This window comes from Myxocyprinus asiaticus, chromosome 3 (assembly GCF_019703515.2).
Source record: "Myxocyprinus asiaticus isolate MX2 ecotype Aquarium Trade chromosome 3, UBuf_Myxa_2, whole genome shotgun sequence".
Lineage (NCBI taxonomy): Eukaryota > Metazoa > Chordata > Actinopteri > Cypriniformes > Catostomidae > Myxocyprinus > Myxocyprinus asiaticus.
Genome location: NC_059346.1, coordinates 11,463,776 through 11,480,912, shown reverse-complemented (window position 1 = coordinate 11,480,912; position 17,137 = coordinate 11,463,776). Strand labels below are relative to the sequence as shown.

Below are 17,137 nucleotides of genomic sequence, written 5' to 3'. Positions count from 1 at the left end.
ATTACAAGTGGTAACCTCCTCGTGGTCATGATTAGTGGTTCTCACTCTCAATGGGGTGCATGGTAAATTGTGCGTGGATCGCGGAGAGTAGCATGAGCCTCCACATGCTGTGAGTCTCCGCAGTGTCATGCACAACAAGCCACGTGATAAGATGCGCAGATTGACGGTCTCAGAAGCAGAGGCAACTGAGACTTGTCCTCAGCCACCCGGATTGAGGTGAGTAACCGCGGCACCACGAGGACCTACTAAGTAGTGGGAATTGGGCATTTCAAACTGGGGAGAAAAGGGGATAAAAATTTGAAGAAAAAAAAAAGAATGTTGAATACCTCAACCAGTCACAGACTTTAATGTGATAAAGTTACATTTAACAAAGTCTCTTATGCAAGAAATACTGCAGTTGTGTGTTCACATTTCAGACTGATTATGGATGTGATATGGATTCAGGCAGTTTCTGCATCTACCATCCAGGTGCCATCCACTGTGTCAGAGCCATACAGGGCAGGTAAGATATCAATCATAAGAATTTTCTTTAGTGATTGACCGATATGGGTTTTTAAAGGCTGATGGCAATATGGAGATCTAGAGGGCAGGGTGGCTGATGGCTGATATAATTGTCAGGGTTTTGCAGAGAATCAACAGAGGCTCAGGACCCAAACACAGAGTATAATAAAGGGAATTTATTCTTATAAAAATAAACAAAAAAACAACACAAACTACCCCATACGGGAAAAACACAAAGTCCAAGGCAGAGCTGACTGAAGGGGGGCTGGGGCTGACAAATAGGGACCAGGACCGACTGGAACGGACAGACCAGATCAGGTAAAGGGAACAGGACCAACATGAGATGCGAAACAAGATGAACTGGCACTGAACAGCACACACGAGGAGACTAAAATAGGGAGAGAAATCAAACAGGTTAAATGCAGGGCAGGTGAGACAGATTAACTAATAATGGGAAAACAAGGAGGCCAGGTATGACGTGAGACTGAGAGACATGCGGCAACACAGAAGCAAAAACAAAGCCACATGCTCTCACAAGACACAAACACCCAAATGGCATGAGCGCACATAGTCAAGACAATAGGGCAGTATACACTCATGCCAACTGACAGACAAGACGAGAGAATGCGTAGCAACGCCAAACAAAGTAATGCCACGCATTCCCACATGAGACAAAGCCTGAGCATATAGCATGAGGCAAATGCCACGGGATGCACGCAACAGGTGACAAAATGAGACAAGACACCTGTGCGAGAGTTCGGCCACACACAAACCCGACACCTCAGACCGAAGTGACCGAACCTCAGCGCAACGTGAAGACAGCTCGCAACCCGGGCACACAGTGCAACACGAGGCACACCCATGTTCACGAGTGACAGACATAAACTATTGACACGAGTGCATGCTGCCAAGAAGACATAAGTGCAGTGCACTCATGTCAATAACAGACAGAACATGGAGCATGAGTGTCCGGACCCCGACACCGAAACTGAACCAGACAGGGAAGTCAGGATCCAGACACTATGCTCCGGACATGAAACAAGACAGACAGAAGAGCGTACGACAGGGAAATAAAAACTGAAGCCATGCGCTCACACGAAGACAGACAACGAAACACAAGACAGACATAGGACAATGATGTCATGGTCCTGTCACATAAAAACCCAGACTGACAGAGTGACAGGACCGTGACAATAATACCAGTATATGTAATACAATTTAATGATGGCAAATAGGATGTAGACAAAGCCGCTGAATTTAAGTGAAAACTTATTTTTTATTTTATTTTTTATATTTACTCAAAATTAACCAAAACATATGAAAAACTAAAAAACAAAACAAACAAAAAAAAAACTAAAATGTGCACTATCCATTGACAAGGCTGTCAGTAGATTTTGGAACTGACATTATGCGGAATATACCACAAATGTGGTACAGTTCTCGAAAGATAATTTCAAATATGCAGATAATTTGGCTAGATATCTGCCTGCCCAATATATCGGTCTATCGCTAATTTGAATATTATACTGTGTTACACTGATATCGAAGCTGCCTGTGGGGATAAAGCACAAATTAAACATTAGAGAGTATGTAAAATATTATATAAATAGATATACATTTATTGTAAATTTATACATTTATTAAAAAAACATTTAATACAAAATAAATAGTAATAAAACTAATACCCATTTTTTGTTTATGTAAAATATGTTTTATGAACTTATTTAGGATATTTCCTTGTGTGTGTGTGTGTGTGTGTGTATTTAGTAATATAACAGAAATTCAACTGATAAACATACTGTTAGTTTCTTAACCTCTTCAACCCAGGTGCATTTTTTAGTTGCCGCCTGCATTTTTTCCTGAATGAGAGCTTCCATTTGATATATGATTTGTCTATTTAAGTTCTATTTGATAGAACTGTATATTAATTTTAATATTTCTACTACATGACCTCTTGGTGGCTCTGATTTGCTACGCAAATGTTTTAAGGCCTTATTTTTTATTTTATGTAACATAAATGCAGAAGTGATGGTTATCTATGAAAAGTTCAGATTCTAAACTTTCAAACGGCACCACATATGCCTGACTTATTTATTCGGAGAATTGAACATTTTAAATGTAAATGTTTTTCACGACATAGAGCTCCCTTTTGGACCCACCGGCGGGTCCGCAGAGTTGAAGAGGATAACTGAAAACAGAATTGAAGCTATCTTTTTTCCTGCAGTCCTCAGTATGGTGCCGGTCAGCAGTGTTGTTATGACAGCACTGGAGCTCAAGTGCTAACAGGGGACTCTATTGGTGGCAGCACCCCAGATCGAGGGCATGACTGGGGGGCGCCACCGTACAGAAAACCCCCTAGAGTTCCAGGATTCTCACACTGGAAGTATGACGTGATCAGTTTCTACTACTGCTGCCTGTGGTCAGATAACTGTGAGTACTACTTCACTCACCGACCATCCAGTGACTGCAGAATGTATCGTCCTCCTAGAGCAGGTAAAGAAAATATCTATCATAAATCACTGATTCATATACAGTACAACTGATAAAGATCACAATATATTATTAAGTTCGCTGTGAACCTAATAATTGGTTCACAGCAAACTTCGTGAAGATTCTTGTAGAAACACTAGTTTATAGTGTGATCCTTTTTTCCCTTTTTTCATCAGCTGCTGTTCTCGGTGACCCCCACTTCATGACTTTTGATGGTGTGACTTTCACCTTCAATGGGAAAGGAGAGTACCATCTTGTGCAGTCCTCAACCTATCAGCTGTCTGTGCAAGGCAGGACTGAGCCAATGAAATTCGAGAACGGTGAGTTGTAACATTTCATATTGAGAATGTATTGAATCAGGAACTCTTATTTGAACTCTAACAAACATGTTTCTTCAGGTTCTGTTGCTATGGCAACCCGGCTCTGTTCAGTCGCCATGAGAGAGAAAGACTCTGATGTCATTGAGGTACGTCTTGCAGACCAGTCTGAACATCTACAGGTGTTAATGAACCAAGAGGTGCTTTCTTTCTCTGAGCAAAAATGGATAGACCTGAAAGGTAAGACCGGGACCTTTTTATTTTACACAGATAATGTAATCTTTAATTTGTTTGGCCCACTGATGTTCGTTTAATCCAAAGGAATCAATGATGATTTGCAGACTAATTTCATGGATAGACAGTTCTCAATAATTACAGGAAGGCTATTGTATTGTTGTATTACTTGCTTGTGTATGCGGTACATCTGTTTCAACCCTGTAAGTTTTAGAATATCTGTGTTCTTTGTCTTTTCCAGGTGTTTTTATTTTTTCCCCTAAACCCACTAATGTGACGGTGATGTTTCCATCGGGGGCAGGAGTAGAGGTCAGGGGAGTTGGAGGGGTCATGAGCCTTACCGTTCTACTGCCCCAAGACTTTCACAACAACACTCAAGGGCTGCTTGGTATAATGAATGATGACCCTGAAGATGATTTCACCTCTAGTAATGGTGTGATCATTCCTCCAAACAGCAGTGCACAGGACATATTCACCTATAGTGCTGGCTGTGAGTACCACTTCACTTCACTCCTGCTTCACTTCACTTCAATCCTACTTCACTTCACTCCTACTGTCCTTCAGTCCTACTTAATTTCACTCCTACTTCACTTCTCTTTGCTTCTACACCACTTCACTTCTACTTCACTTCACTTCTGCTTCACTTCACTCCTACTCCACTTTTACTTCACTCTTTCTTCACTTCACTTTTACTTCACTTTGCTCCTTCTCCACTTAACATCACTTCAGTTCTCTCCTACTTCACTTCGCTTCATTTCACTTCACTTCAATCCTACTTCACTTCACTTCTACTTCACTTTGCTCCTACTCCACTTAACGGCACTTCACTCCTACTCCACTTCACATCACTTCAGTTCTCTCCTACTTCACTTCACTTCATTTCACTTCACCTTGCTCCTACTTCTTCAGTCCTACTTCACTTCTTCTTCACTCCTACTTGACTTCAGTCCTACTTTTCTTCACTTCTCCTCCACTTCACATCACTTCAATTCTCTCCTACTTCACTTCGCTTCATTTCACTTCACCTCGCTCCTACTTCACTTCAATCCTGCTTCATTTCTACTTCACTCCTACTTGACTTCAATCCTACTTCTCTTCACTCCTACTCCACTTCACATTACTTCATTTCTCTCCTACTTCACTTCGCTTCATTTCACTTCACTTTGCTCCTAGTTCACTTCAATTCTACTTCACTTCACACCTACTTTCACTTCAATCCTACTTCACTCCTACTTCACTTCTCTTCGCTCCAACTCCTCTTCACTTCTTCACTTCACTACTCCTTTACTTCACTCCTAGTTCACTTCTCTTTGCTCCTACTCTACTTCTACTTAATTCTTTCTTCACTTCACTCCTACTTCACTTCATTTCACTTCGCTCTTACATCACTTCTCTTAACTACATTTCCGTTTCACTTTTACTCCACTCCACTTCAATCCTACTTCACTTCACTTTACTACAGCTCCACTTTACTTTACGTCACTTCACTTCTACTTCACTTCACTCCTTCTTCACTCTGCTCCTACTCCACTTAACATCACTTTACTTCACTCCTAGTGTAATGCCATATAAGCACAGGTAAGACCATGGTTGACTCCTCATTACTGTGGTTTAAAAACAAAAAAACATCCAGCGAGTGGCAGTTCTGTGGGCGAAAATGGCTTGCTAATGACAGAGGTCAGGAAGGTGACAGTAACCCAAATAAACACACGTTACAACAGTGCTATGCAGAAAAGCATTTCTGAACACACAACACTTCAAGCATTGAGGCGGATGGGCTACAGCAGCAGAACACCTCTCCGGGTACCACTACTGTCAGGCTAGAACAGATAACTGAGGCTGCAGTGAGCACAAGCTCACCAAAACTGGACAGTAGACGATTGGAAAAACATTGCCTGGTCTGATAAATCTGGATTTCTGCTGAGGTACACAAATGGTAGGCCCACTGCAGCCTCAGTTTTCTGTTCTTGGCTGACAGAAGTGGAACCCAATGTGGTCTTTTGCTGTTGTAGGCCATCTGCCTCAAGGTTCGACATGTTGTACATTCTGAGATACTATTCTGCTCACTACAATTGTACAGGGGGGGGTTATCTGAGTTACGGTAGCCTTCTGTCAGCTCGAACCAGTCTGGCCATTCTCCGTTGAACTCTGTCATCAACAAGGCATTTTCATCCACAGAACTGCCGCTCACTGGTTGTTTTTTGTTTTTTACACCATACTCTATTCACTCTAGGGTTGCACGTGAAAATCCCAGGAGATCAGCAGTTACAGAAATACTCAAACCAGCCCATCTGCCACGAACAATCATGCCACGGTCGAAATCACTGAGATCACATTTTTCCCCATTCTGATGGTTGATGTGAACATTAACTGAATCTCCTGACCCATATCTGCATGATTTTATATATTACACTGCTGCCACACGATAGGCTGATTAGATAATCGCATGAATAAATAGATGTACAGGCTTAACTAATAAAGTGGCCGGTGAGTGCATGTACACAGTATATCGTGGCAACAGACAAGCATTTAGACAATACATTAAGTAGTTTTAAAAGTCAAGACATTGTTTGTTTTATTTCCATATCATGCATCAGACAGATGCTTTTGTGTGCATCAGTTCTTTCTAATTTTCAGTTTCTCTAGTCAAAAGCACTGTGTTTTAGGACACTGTGTAAAGTTAAATGAAGTTTGATCTTCTCAAGATCCCTACATTCTGTTGTTGTAGAGTCCTGCTGTCTTAAGCGCAAAAGGGCCTCTGTGGAAGGCACATCATAAATACAAATTATGTGTGTTATAGCTTTATCTAGGCCTTTGTAATAGGTGTTTCTTGTATTTCAACTGGTTTTGAGCACACATGGCTTTACTCGAAGATCTTGCTGTGCGTCCTCATTAGAAAGTGGGTAAGAACTTGGGAATTCAGTGGAAATGTTCTGTAAAATCTTTAAGACCCTATGTGTTTTTCCTCAACAGGGGCCATTACGAATGAAACTTCACTGTTTACATATGACTCAACGCACCTCCTTAATGAATATTACTATGCGCTGAAGCACGATCCATCTTTTATCCCAAACTTTTCTGTGACTGAGGACCCAGAGGATCCATTGCTGGAGGCAACGCTGAAGATGTGTTCAGGAGAGGGGGAGCAGTTCTGTAAATACGATTCGCTGAGTATGCGCAGTCTGGAACAAGGCAATAGCACACTGCTGTTGTACCGGAGTCACACATCCACCAAGAAAGCTCTGAAACTTGGTAAGGGTCTTCTAAAGATCATTTGAGAACAACTGGTGTATCACATTGGCAATTAGCTGTTTGTTGAACTTTAAACAGCATCACATGCAGATTAGGCACACTACTATAAATGTAATCTTTGACCATGGAATTTTCAGCATTATATAATCATAATTGTGATGAGACTATAATCCATATGAGATATTTTTCATGGATTTGAAATGCTTGTGACTTTTTGATTTCAGTGCAGTCGTGTGGCTGGTTGTCTCCACCTTACCATGGTCAGAAGGAAGGAACCTTTTACCTAGAGAACGCGACTGTCAAGTTCTCATGTAACAATGGATACCATCTCTATGGGTCCCAAGAACGCACCTGTCAGGGGGACGGCAAGTGGTCTGGACAGGATACACACTGTGTGAAGGGTAGGTAAAATTGGAAAAATACACGTAAAGGGAAAGTTTACCCAAAATTTTAATGTAGTTCCAAACTTGTATTGCTTTTTTTTCATGGAACACAATAGGACATGTGTAACACAGTTCAGTGTAAAGGAGGAGGCGAGAACTGGCTTGACAATATTGATAATTTAATGATAAACTTAACCAAAAAGACAAATACACACACAGGTGTCGGACAGCTGTCCATAACTCTCTCTCTGTCGCACTGCCGTCTCCGGTCGGCCTTATCCCTCTCGGGCTTAATTAGCCTTATTAGGGGCTGGGTGTGCAGAATCACGACCCGGCCCCACCCTCCGCCCTGCCACATTCCTCCCTCGTTCTTTCAGGCCAGGGAGCCCCCGGCGGACGGAATGCCCCGCTCGCTGTCGGTGGTCTCACACCCTGCCGCGTTTCAGCGGCTGGTAGGGGTCTCCTCTGCCCCTGACCACTCATTAGGAGCCCCTCCTCCCCTCTCGGGCTTAATCAGCCTTAATAGGGGCCGGGTGTGCGGAATCACGACCCGGCCCTGCCCTCCGCTCTGCCACAACATGTTAAGCAGAATTACAGCCTCAGTCACCATTCACATTCATTGCAACTTTTATTGCAACTTTTTCCCATACAATAAAAGTGAATGGGGACTGAGAGTGAACATTCTGCCTAACATCTCCTTTTGAGTTCCACAGAAGAAAGAAAGTCATACAAGCTGCATACAACATGAGAGTGAGTAAATGGTGACAGAATTTTTATTTTGTGGTGAACTATCCCTTTAACGGTCAGAAAATAGCACTAACAACACCAAGGCCATGGGTTTGACTCCCAAAGAATGCACATACTGATAACAAATATTTACTATAATGTACTATACTTGCTTGAATGCACTGTAAGTCACTTTGGACTAAAGTGTCAAATGCATAAATGTAAATAAATGTATGCAGTCCTTGTGCAACGATTCAATAAGGAACTGCCACTAGGTAGCAGTGTTTCCCTTTGTAAGTTTACATCTACATCTTGTAATTGCTGAAGGCTGTGAATGATTCAGTGAAGTTTGTACTTTTTCTTGTTTATTCCATTTAAGAATGAATGATCTCACACATGTAAACCAAACAGTCGAAGTCTTGAACATGCACTGATCCTCTTCAGACACATTGTTAAGTGCTCCTTACATACAGTAAGTCCTGTTAGTCAAGTGGGACACTTTTTGTTTAGCATGCAAGGGGACCCGGTTTAAAATTCTGATGTAATATTTAATTTTTGTTAATAAACCAAGTTGAATGGGACATAATGCTTCTACTCGTAAAAGACAAGCAGATGCTCACAGAACCCATTGAGCCATCAGTCATGTGGATTGACAGTCCAGCACAAAGACAGAGACACCAGCAGTCATACAGACAAACCTGGATGTACTTGTGCTTGTTAACTCTTGACCCCTCACTCTCATTAGAGCGGAACCGCATACTTCCTCTCGATACGCATCTACAGGATGGATCTGTTTAGAATCTGATCTGGAGTTTCTCCATCAAACACATGAATCGCTTATCTGTGCTGCAGCTGCTGAGAATTCATTCCCCGATGCCTCGCTGTCCTTTTTGGGGGGTTAGTTTGGTAACCGGAGCGCAAAAACAAAGCAACAGCCAAGCTTTACCGAAAACATCAGGCCTATGAGCCATATCTGGATTATATTTATTTACTAAAAACACGTAATTGTGAACATAGTGGGTATTTCGCAGTGAAAATCGTCCAAATGAACACTAAAATAAATAAATGTGTGAGTGGCAGTGTTTAGTTGATGGTTTGCAGCACACAGTTTGTCAAACTTGATATTGATCAGGGTGTTTCACTTAGCCTTTTTTTATTAGCTGGTAGTAAAAGTTCTTGCAAATACTGTGTGTTACTTGCTGATGAAAAGACCTGTTGAATTTGTAGTCCTACTACAACAGGGAAGAGAATTTGCATTTTTGAGCCATGGAAATTTCCAATGGTTTATGATTTATGAGTAAAATAAGACCTGTGGTTAAAATTACTTGAAACATTTTGTTCTGCAACATACATTTTACACAGCCTTACCGCAAATGACTATTTTTGAATCTTATGAGTTTTTTTTTTATTTTTTACTTGAGTTGATTACCAGTTGCTAAATACTACCACCAGGATATGAACTTGATGAATGAGGCAACCCTTGTACTCCTTTATGTAGCAACTTGTTAGCAACTTGCATTTGAAAGTTTCAAAATTCATATTTGAGGTATGACTGCTTGTCATTTTTTTTGTAGAACAAAACAGGACAGTGTATTCTTATTTATTTTGCTCATAACCCGAGGAAAGCCATATAAAAATTTTAACATCTTTTTTGCTCTGTTTGAAATGCAAAAGTACAGAGCCCCTTAGAGGACAGGGCAGGATTTTTTAATTTTTTTTTTTTATAGTTTTGCATTCCCTCGCAATACATTTACCATGGTTTTACTACAGTAAACATATTTTAACCATGTTAATTGTAGTAAAACCATAGTAATAATACAGGAAAATGAAAACTCTGGTAGTAAAAATCATAATTTGATTCTCAAAAAACTCTCTATATTCCTGCTTATGTTGCTTAAGTTATTTCCTTTAAATTGTATGTCTATGTCTTTTCTATTTTACTTATTTTTACTTTTATTTTTATTTTTGTTGTTTATATTTATTTTTTTGTTTGTTTTACTTTTCTTTCTTTTATATACACCGATCAGCCACAACTTTAAAACCACCTGCCTAATATTGTGTAGGTCCCCTTCATGCTGCCAAAACAGCACCAACCCGCATCTCAGAATAGCATTCTGAGATGATATTCTTCTCACCACAATTGTACAGAGCGGTTATCTGAGTTACCGTAGACTTTGTTAGTTCGAACCAGTCTGGCCATTCTCTGCTGACCTCTCTCATCAACAAGGCATTGCCATCCACAGAACTGCCGCACACTGGATGTTTTTTTGTTTTTGGCACCATTTGGAGTAAATTCTAGAGACTGTTGTGTGTGAAAATCCCAGGAGATCAACAGTTACAGAAATTAAACCAGCCGGTCTATATACAGTACTGTGCAAAAGTCTTAGGCACATAAGATGTTTAACAAAAGCATTTGTCTTAAGATGGTTATTTATATCTTCAGCTTTAGTGTGTCAATAGGAAATATAAATGTTAGACTCCCAAACATTACTTTTGCAAATAGAAAAGATTAGAATAGAAGAACAGGGTGCCCTGCAACAGATGGCATTGCCCCCATAGAGCCCCCCACTGAAAATCGTGTCAGTCTGAGATTACATAAAGAGACAGAAGCAATTGAGACAGCCTAAATAAATAGAAGAACTGTGGTGAATTCTCCAAGAAGCTTGGAACATCCTATCTGCCAACAACCAAGAAAAACTGTGTCCAGGTGTACCTAGGAGAATTGGGGCTGTTTTAAATGCAAAGGTGGTCACACCGAATATTGATTTAGATTTTTTATGTTTACTAGACTTTGTATGACATTAAGTGATAAATGAAAACTATTTATGTCATTATTTTGACATCCTCACTATGCAACACTTTTCACCAGTGCCTAAAAATTTTGCACAGTACTGTGTGTATATATATATATATATATATATATATATATATATATTAAAATAAGCCCATTAGGGTTTCTAAACTCTCCTGCATATCTCTTTTCTATTTTTGTGTTCTTGCTTTGTTTTTTAATGTTAAGATGCCAAAGAAAGAAAGAAATAAACACATTTGCGGTTATTATGGTTTTATTATACAAAAAACATAGTTTAACTAATAGTTTAACTATTTTACTATGGTTTTACTATATTCATATTTTAGACTGTAGTAACCATAGTTTGTGGTGGAAATCATTATTTTACTATAGTAATATTGTAGTTACCATGACTGTTGTAGGCTAACCATGTTTTTTATCTGTTTATTTTATTTTTGGCAGAAACCAAAGTTGGTATTTGTAGTAAACCATAATAACCAAAATTATGATTTGTATTACCATAGTTTTTGTATTCCTGCAGCAGCACTATGGTTGTCATAATTAACTGTAGTAAAACCATGGTAAATTTATTGTGAGGGAGCACAAAACTATTGTGAGGGCACGCAAAACTTCTGTAAATCCTGTAAATTTCAGAAATAAAATTCCTGCCCTGTCCACAAAGGGGCTCTGTACAAAAGACAGACAACAGCTATAAGGCATGTTTTTGTTTTAAATAAATACCCAAATCTATTCAAATTTTTCTTCATTTTCCCCATAAACATTTGTGTGTAAATGTGGTAACTTGGATTTGTTTTTTAACACACAGGTGTTTGCTGTTATCTGAAACTTTCTGTACAAAGTTTTTTCATTAAACTCGCACACAGTTACATAAGCATGCATGGCTTGTGTACAGTTGGTGCTGAAAGAGCAATTTTCTTATTACATAACCATTACTGCATTATCGTTCACTTGCCACCGTCTAGAGGCTAAAAAGCTAATTATTTACCATAAGGAAATTGCAGGGAAGTGTTTTCCTTTATATATATATATATATATATATATATATATATATATATATATATATATATATATATATATATATATGGGAACTCACAGATAACACTACCACTCACACTGCAGAGATTAGCCAGGTGGGTAATGTGCCAGCCCAGGGTCTGATCAAACCTTTGGCACTGAATGCTTTACTTTTCTCTCTCTCTCTCCCTACCTGTCTCGTGCTCTCTCCTCTTTACATGTCTCTCTCTTTACCCATCTTTCTTTCCTCTTTCCCTCTCTCTCTCCCTAACTGTCGCTCTCTTTTCTCTTTGAGCTACTTTGAAACTGTAGCTACCCAAGATGCAAGCTACTCATAGCTTACAGTAGTTAAACAACAGGCAAGCTACTCTTAAAAAAAAAAAAAAAGTAGTTAATGACTTAGGTATCAGGAAACGAACAGTATATTTTTACAGCATTTGTTACTCTTTGTTAATGCTAGTTAATAAAAATACAATTGTTCATTGTAAGTTCATAATAATGTTAACATATACAACTTTTGATTTTAAAAAATGTATAACTATATTTTGAAATTAACATTAACCAAGATTAATAATGTTCATTGTTAGTTCATGTTAACTAATGTTGTTAACTAATGTTAACAGATGGAACCTTATTGTAAAGTTTTATCAAAATACTTATAGATATATACAGGTAACTGATGATTTTATTTAATTTGACAATCAGTTCTCACCTGATAGTTATATGTTTAGTTAGGGTTACATTCCTTTATGAAAATTAACAATGGTTTTACTACAGTAACCATAGTTTAACCATGGAATTTGTTGTAAAACCATAGTAACCACAAAATAAACCATGGTTACTACAATATTGCTATAGTAAAACCATGGTTATTATCTGGATAATACACTATTACTGTAGTAAAACCACCATTAATTGTATCAAAACAATGGATTCCCAAAAACAAAACAAAAAACAATGCTTAATTATCAAAAGGGTTACACGAATAAGGTGAAAACATTAAATTGAACATAAATTTATACTTAATATACACTAATAAACTAGAAAACACCTTATTTTATATAATTGAATTGAAATATAGTGATCAACAGCAGCAACACACTAAATATTTCACTTCAGAAAAGAAGGCAAAGTCCTAAGCAGGGCTCAAGTAAATCAGTGATTCACTGACATGAACTGTCCAAATGAACCAACTCACTAAAAGTAATCTGCGTTCCCAATGCTAAATACAAGGGAATTGTTTGTTTTAACCGGTTCATTTACATTAAATGTCTGAGAACCGATTCGCTTAACTGAATTGGTTTTCTCAGCACTACAAAAAGCATTCAGACTGATCTGCTGTAGTTTACTGTATAAGAACAACCTTAAAATACCCACTCCCTCCACACATGCATACATCTTTGTCCTTCTCATGTCATGGTCCTATCTGTTACTCTGTGGCAGACTTGAGCATGTCTATAGACATTATCTTTGTTTTGAAGCTTGGCCTTTCTCAGGCTGCATGCTCTTTAGAGCTGACATGTGTCTTAGCGCCTTAGTCAGTGAGAGGCCCAGGGCTCCACTTCTACTTTAAACGATAGTCCCACTAAACCTATATTTACTGCTGTGTGCCAAGACAATGTGGGGTCTAGTGATCTTTCTCCCTCTTATCTGTTTCTTGACTTTCTCTCTCGCTCTCTCCTTCTCTTTCTATTGTTTTGGCTGCTGCCTGATAAAGGTTGACAATCTAGCCCACATCCCCATCAAGCGTGTCAGGAGCGTTGAGATCAAAGCAACGCACCAGGGCCTGTAATTGACTTCTCATTACAGTGCTCAGAACCCCCAGCACATAACCCTCAACGGTTAGTTATTTGCATGCATTCTTGCACAGTTCATATTCAGAGGAGGGAAAGCAGAAAAGTGAGTGTAAAATGAAGGTACAGGTTAACTAGAAAGAAAATCTGGTGGTTTTGAGAGATAATATCGCTGGTTGTTAGAATGAGTGGAAGGATGGGTCAGGCTGAGTGAAGCCCATCTGGACTGTGTGTGTATAAGTGTGCGTCAATGCACTGTAAATGCCCTGAGTCTTAACATATGGCACTGATGCTGTACTGCTTTGTCTAATTACATTGGATATAACTTTCCAGCCATAAAGAGGCACAAAATGGGAGAAAAGTGGATACAGGGAAGGAAATTGGTTTAGAAGCAGAAGTGTAATTGAAGGCATACTCAAGCAAATGCTGTGTGTCCACATTTTTTTCTAAGGATTTTGCGGATACCCACCTTAAAATAAGTAATGATATGGAACCAAGGCCACCAGAACAATGTGGGGGAGCTGACATTTGACCTGGCACTTTTCAAACTGTTGAGCTTTTTGAGTGCACTTATTGTTTCTGCTCATTTACACTGTAAATATTGTTCATTGCAACACATGGACAAATTTGTGCATTTCTACACAATTTATATGATTATACTTTATAAACATATTGACTGCACCGGTGCTAAATTTTAATGCTTTTTGTTGATGTTGGCCAAGTTAGCTGAGTTCAAATTTATTTAATTCTGTCTTTTTCCTTCAGACAGTGATCCTTGTTCCTCAAAGTTTTAATATTTCAGACCATTTCCATTTATATATATTTTTATTTTTATTTTTTTTACGGCTAAACAGAGCCAAAAAAAAAACAAAACATTATGATACACAAATAAAACAAATAACCATTTAATTGAAGCCTATGATATTATGTTTATGATGTTCATTTTATTACTAGTCATTTGGGTAACACATTCATTTCATAATGTTTTGTATGACGATATATTTATAGTTTTAACTCTTAACAACTTTATTTGTTTACATTAGGCAACCTCACAGTATTAATAATATATAAAGCTTAAAGCTAAAGTGTGTAATTTCTGTGCAACTGGCGCAGAAAACAGTCATAATACAGTAAGCGAGAAACAGCCGCATGACCTATTATTTCCGGCAAGATTCTAAAGTGTGGATTGTCTAGACACTTTACTATACCATATATGCTTTGCGAGGTGAGGAGACATCACATTCAAAATGCTGGATTTTAAAAAATGGTGGAGAAACACGAGTCAGGCGGTTCTTCTCAACTGTAAGTGCTAATGTGTATGTAAAAAGAAAGTTGTTCCTTGTGCTTAAATGATGCTTGTTTAACAAAACCACAGTAGATTATTTCCGTGGCTGTTGTTATTACATCAGATATTGCCCACGTTCCCAGATTAAGTATATCCGAAATCTGTTAACCCTGTAGTCCTAAATCCCGGTAACTTTCACACGATGGAAAGGAAACTTCTGTTTTTGAACAAGCCATCGTGTTATACTGTCCACGATCAGACGTATGGAGAAGACGCAAAATGCGTGCTTCTCTAAACAAACTTTTTCACATTTGGAGCGTGAGTAGCAGAACCGCAGCCAATATGCTCGCTCCGGTTTGTTTATCAACTGCGTTGCATTGTGACGAGAGATTCTGATCTCACCATTGTGTTTAGTGTAAAAGTCCGCTCTTATATCTGGGTCAGGAACCGTTTTCACGTCCTTGTGTGAAAACAAGGACGTGAAACGTGAAAAGGACATCCAATGTAATGTGAGCTCATGCATGTGGCAGCGCAGTGATTGGATGAAAGCGTTCCTTCTCATGAATAATGTGGAGAAACTCTCAGAATCTAGTGACGTATTCTTGTACTCTACTATCAATCCCAACTCAGAGTTTATGCATATACCTCATATTTCATGTCGGTGCTTAAAAAAAAAAACACCTCACCCTTAACAATAAACATAATAAGTGCTATAATTGTTTTCAATAAGGTGCAACCGGTTAACAAATCTGTTACATATCTTCATATCTGATAACATCTCCAAAAATGTGTTTTGGGGTTTCATGAACCTTTAAGAAGGGCCACAGAGCCACACTGTTTACAGTTTACACTTTTCAGGGAAATGGTTTAAATATTATAATAGTTTCTGCATATTAAAGTGGGATATTGTCACGGCTCTGGTGAGTTTGCCAGTTTGTTTTGTATGTTTTGTTATTTTTTCTCCCTCATGTCTCGCAGGCGCGGCCGGCATGCATGATCTGTGTTTCCATGGGAACATTGACTGTTCCCAGGGGGAACACTGATCATGCCACTGATTAGCATGCCGAGCAACACCTGTTCTCCTCTAATTCACTCCCTTCTTAAGCCCTTCGTGTTCTCAGTATCTTTGCTAGATTGTTGTTCGGTGTGAAGTAACTAACCTCGCTCTCTCTGCCTAGTTGGTCCTGTCTCGTGTATCTGTTGGTTGCCCGCATGTCGGGTGTGTGGTTGCCTTCTAGTTCGCTGCATGTCAGCTGGGTTTCCACAGAGGATACCTCATCTTTGCCCATGTGTCAGAGCTAGATCGCCCTATCCTGCTGGGCATCATTCTGCACCTCACTAAGCTTCAGCGGAGGATTCCATGAATCTATTCCTGACTTAAACAACGCACACACTCATTCTATGAATATACTCTTCATGGATTGTCCCGGGTACGGCCACAGCATGCGCGCTTCTGTCATCTCTCCCGGGATCCTCGAAATCCACAGTGACTGCTCACATTTATTGTAAATAAATTCTTTGAACTGTTCCTCTGCATTTGGGTCTGTTTGTCTTGCTATCGCTCGTTACAGAACAATCTAGCCAAGTATGGACCCAGCGGAGGAATCCATTCTTCACTCAGCCCTCTCTCAGCAGGGAGCCTTACTGGGACGTCAGCAGTATCAAATCTCCGCATCTAACTGATGATGATGGCTTCGCAGCTCGCCGAGCTCACCTCTGTTGTGCAGCAGCTCCGCCTATCTCCCGATGCTGGCGCCTCTCAGGAAGCATCCTTACCGGCTCTGGCAGTTCCCCTGGTTTCTGGACACTTTGAAGCCCGCATTCCCCCTCCAGCCCCGTATTCAGGTGAGGCTGAATCCTGTGGTACATTCCTTTCGCAATGTTCCCTGTTCTTCAAATTACAGCCCTTTACTTTCACGACGGATACGATGAAGGAGGCTTGTGTAATCACACTCTTCCGGAAGGGCTGGCGAATGGGGCACTGCCATGTGGGACAACAAACATCCCAGCTGCGTTTCCTATCACGCCTTTTCCACAGAGCTCCGCCGAGTGTTTGATCGCCTGACTGCTTCTTGTGAGTGGAATGGCCATGCCATGTGGGATCGATTTCTGCATGGGCTTTCCGACGACATCCTGGATGAGATTTACTCTTTGGAGTTGCCTCCGTGCTTCGATGACTTAGTGGATCTGGCTATCTGAGTCAATCAACAGCGAAATCTACGCCCGTTGCCGTTGCTTTCCACCTACCCGGGTGGCTGATCCTCCTACTCAGTCTGCTTCTTCAGCCAACTCACCAGTTTCACGGCCCGACACTGAGCCAGTGCAAGTTG

General features: G+C 39.8%; 1 protein-coding gene across 1 annotated transcript in view; it reads left to right on the top strand.

Moving 5' to 3' along the window:
* The window catches only part of susd2 (sushi domain containing 2), a 37,799-nt gene that overhangs the window by 6,468 nt on the left and 14,194 nt on the right, over positions 1-17,137 (top strand). The window contains exons 7-13 of the mRNA XM_051671208.1: positions 417-502; positions 2,726-2,994; positions 3,168-3,311; positions 3,390-3,548; positions 3,784-4,032; positions 6,516-6,794; positions 7,019-7,195. Coding sequence (XP_051527168.1) covers positions 417-502; positions 2,726-2,994; positions 3,168-3,311; positions 3,390-3,548; positions 3,784-4,032; positions 6,516-6,794; positions 7,019-7,195 — 1,363 coding nt within the window. The remainder of the gene's footprint in view (positions 1-416; positions 503-2,725; positions 2,995-3,167; positions 3,312-3,389; positions 3,549-3,783; positions 4,033-6,515; positions 6,795-7,018; positions 7,196-17,137) is intronic.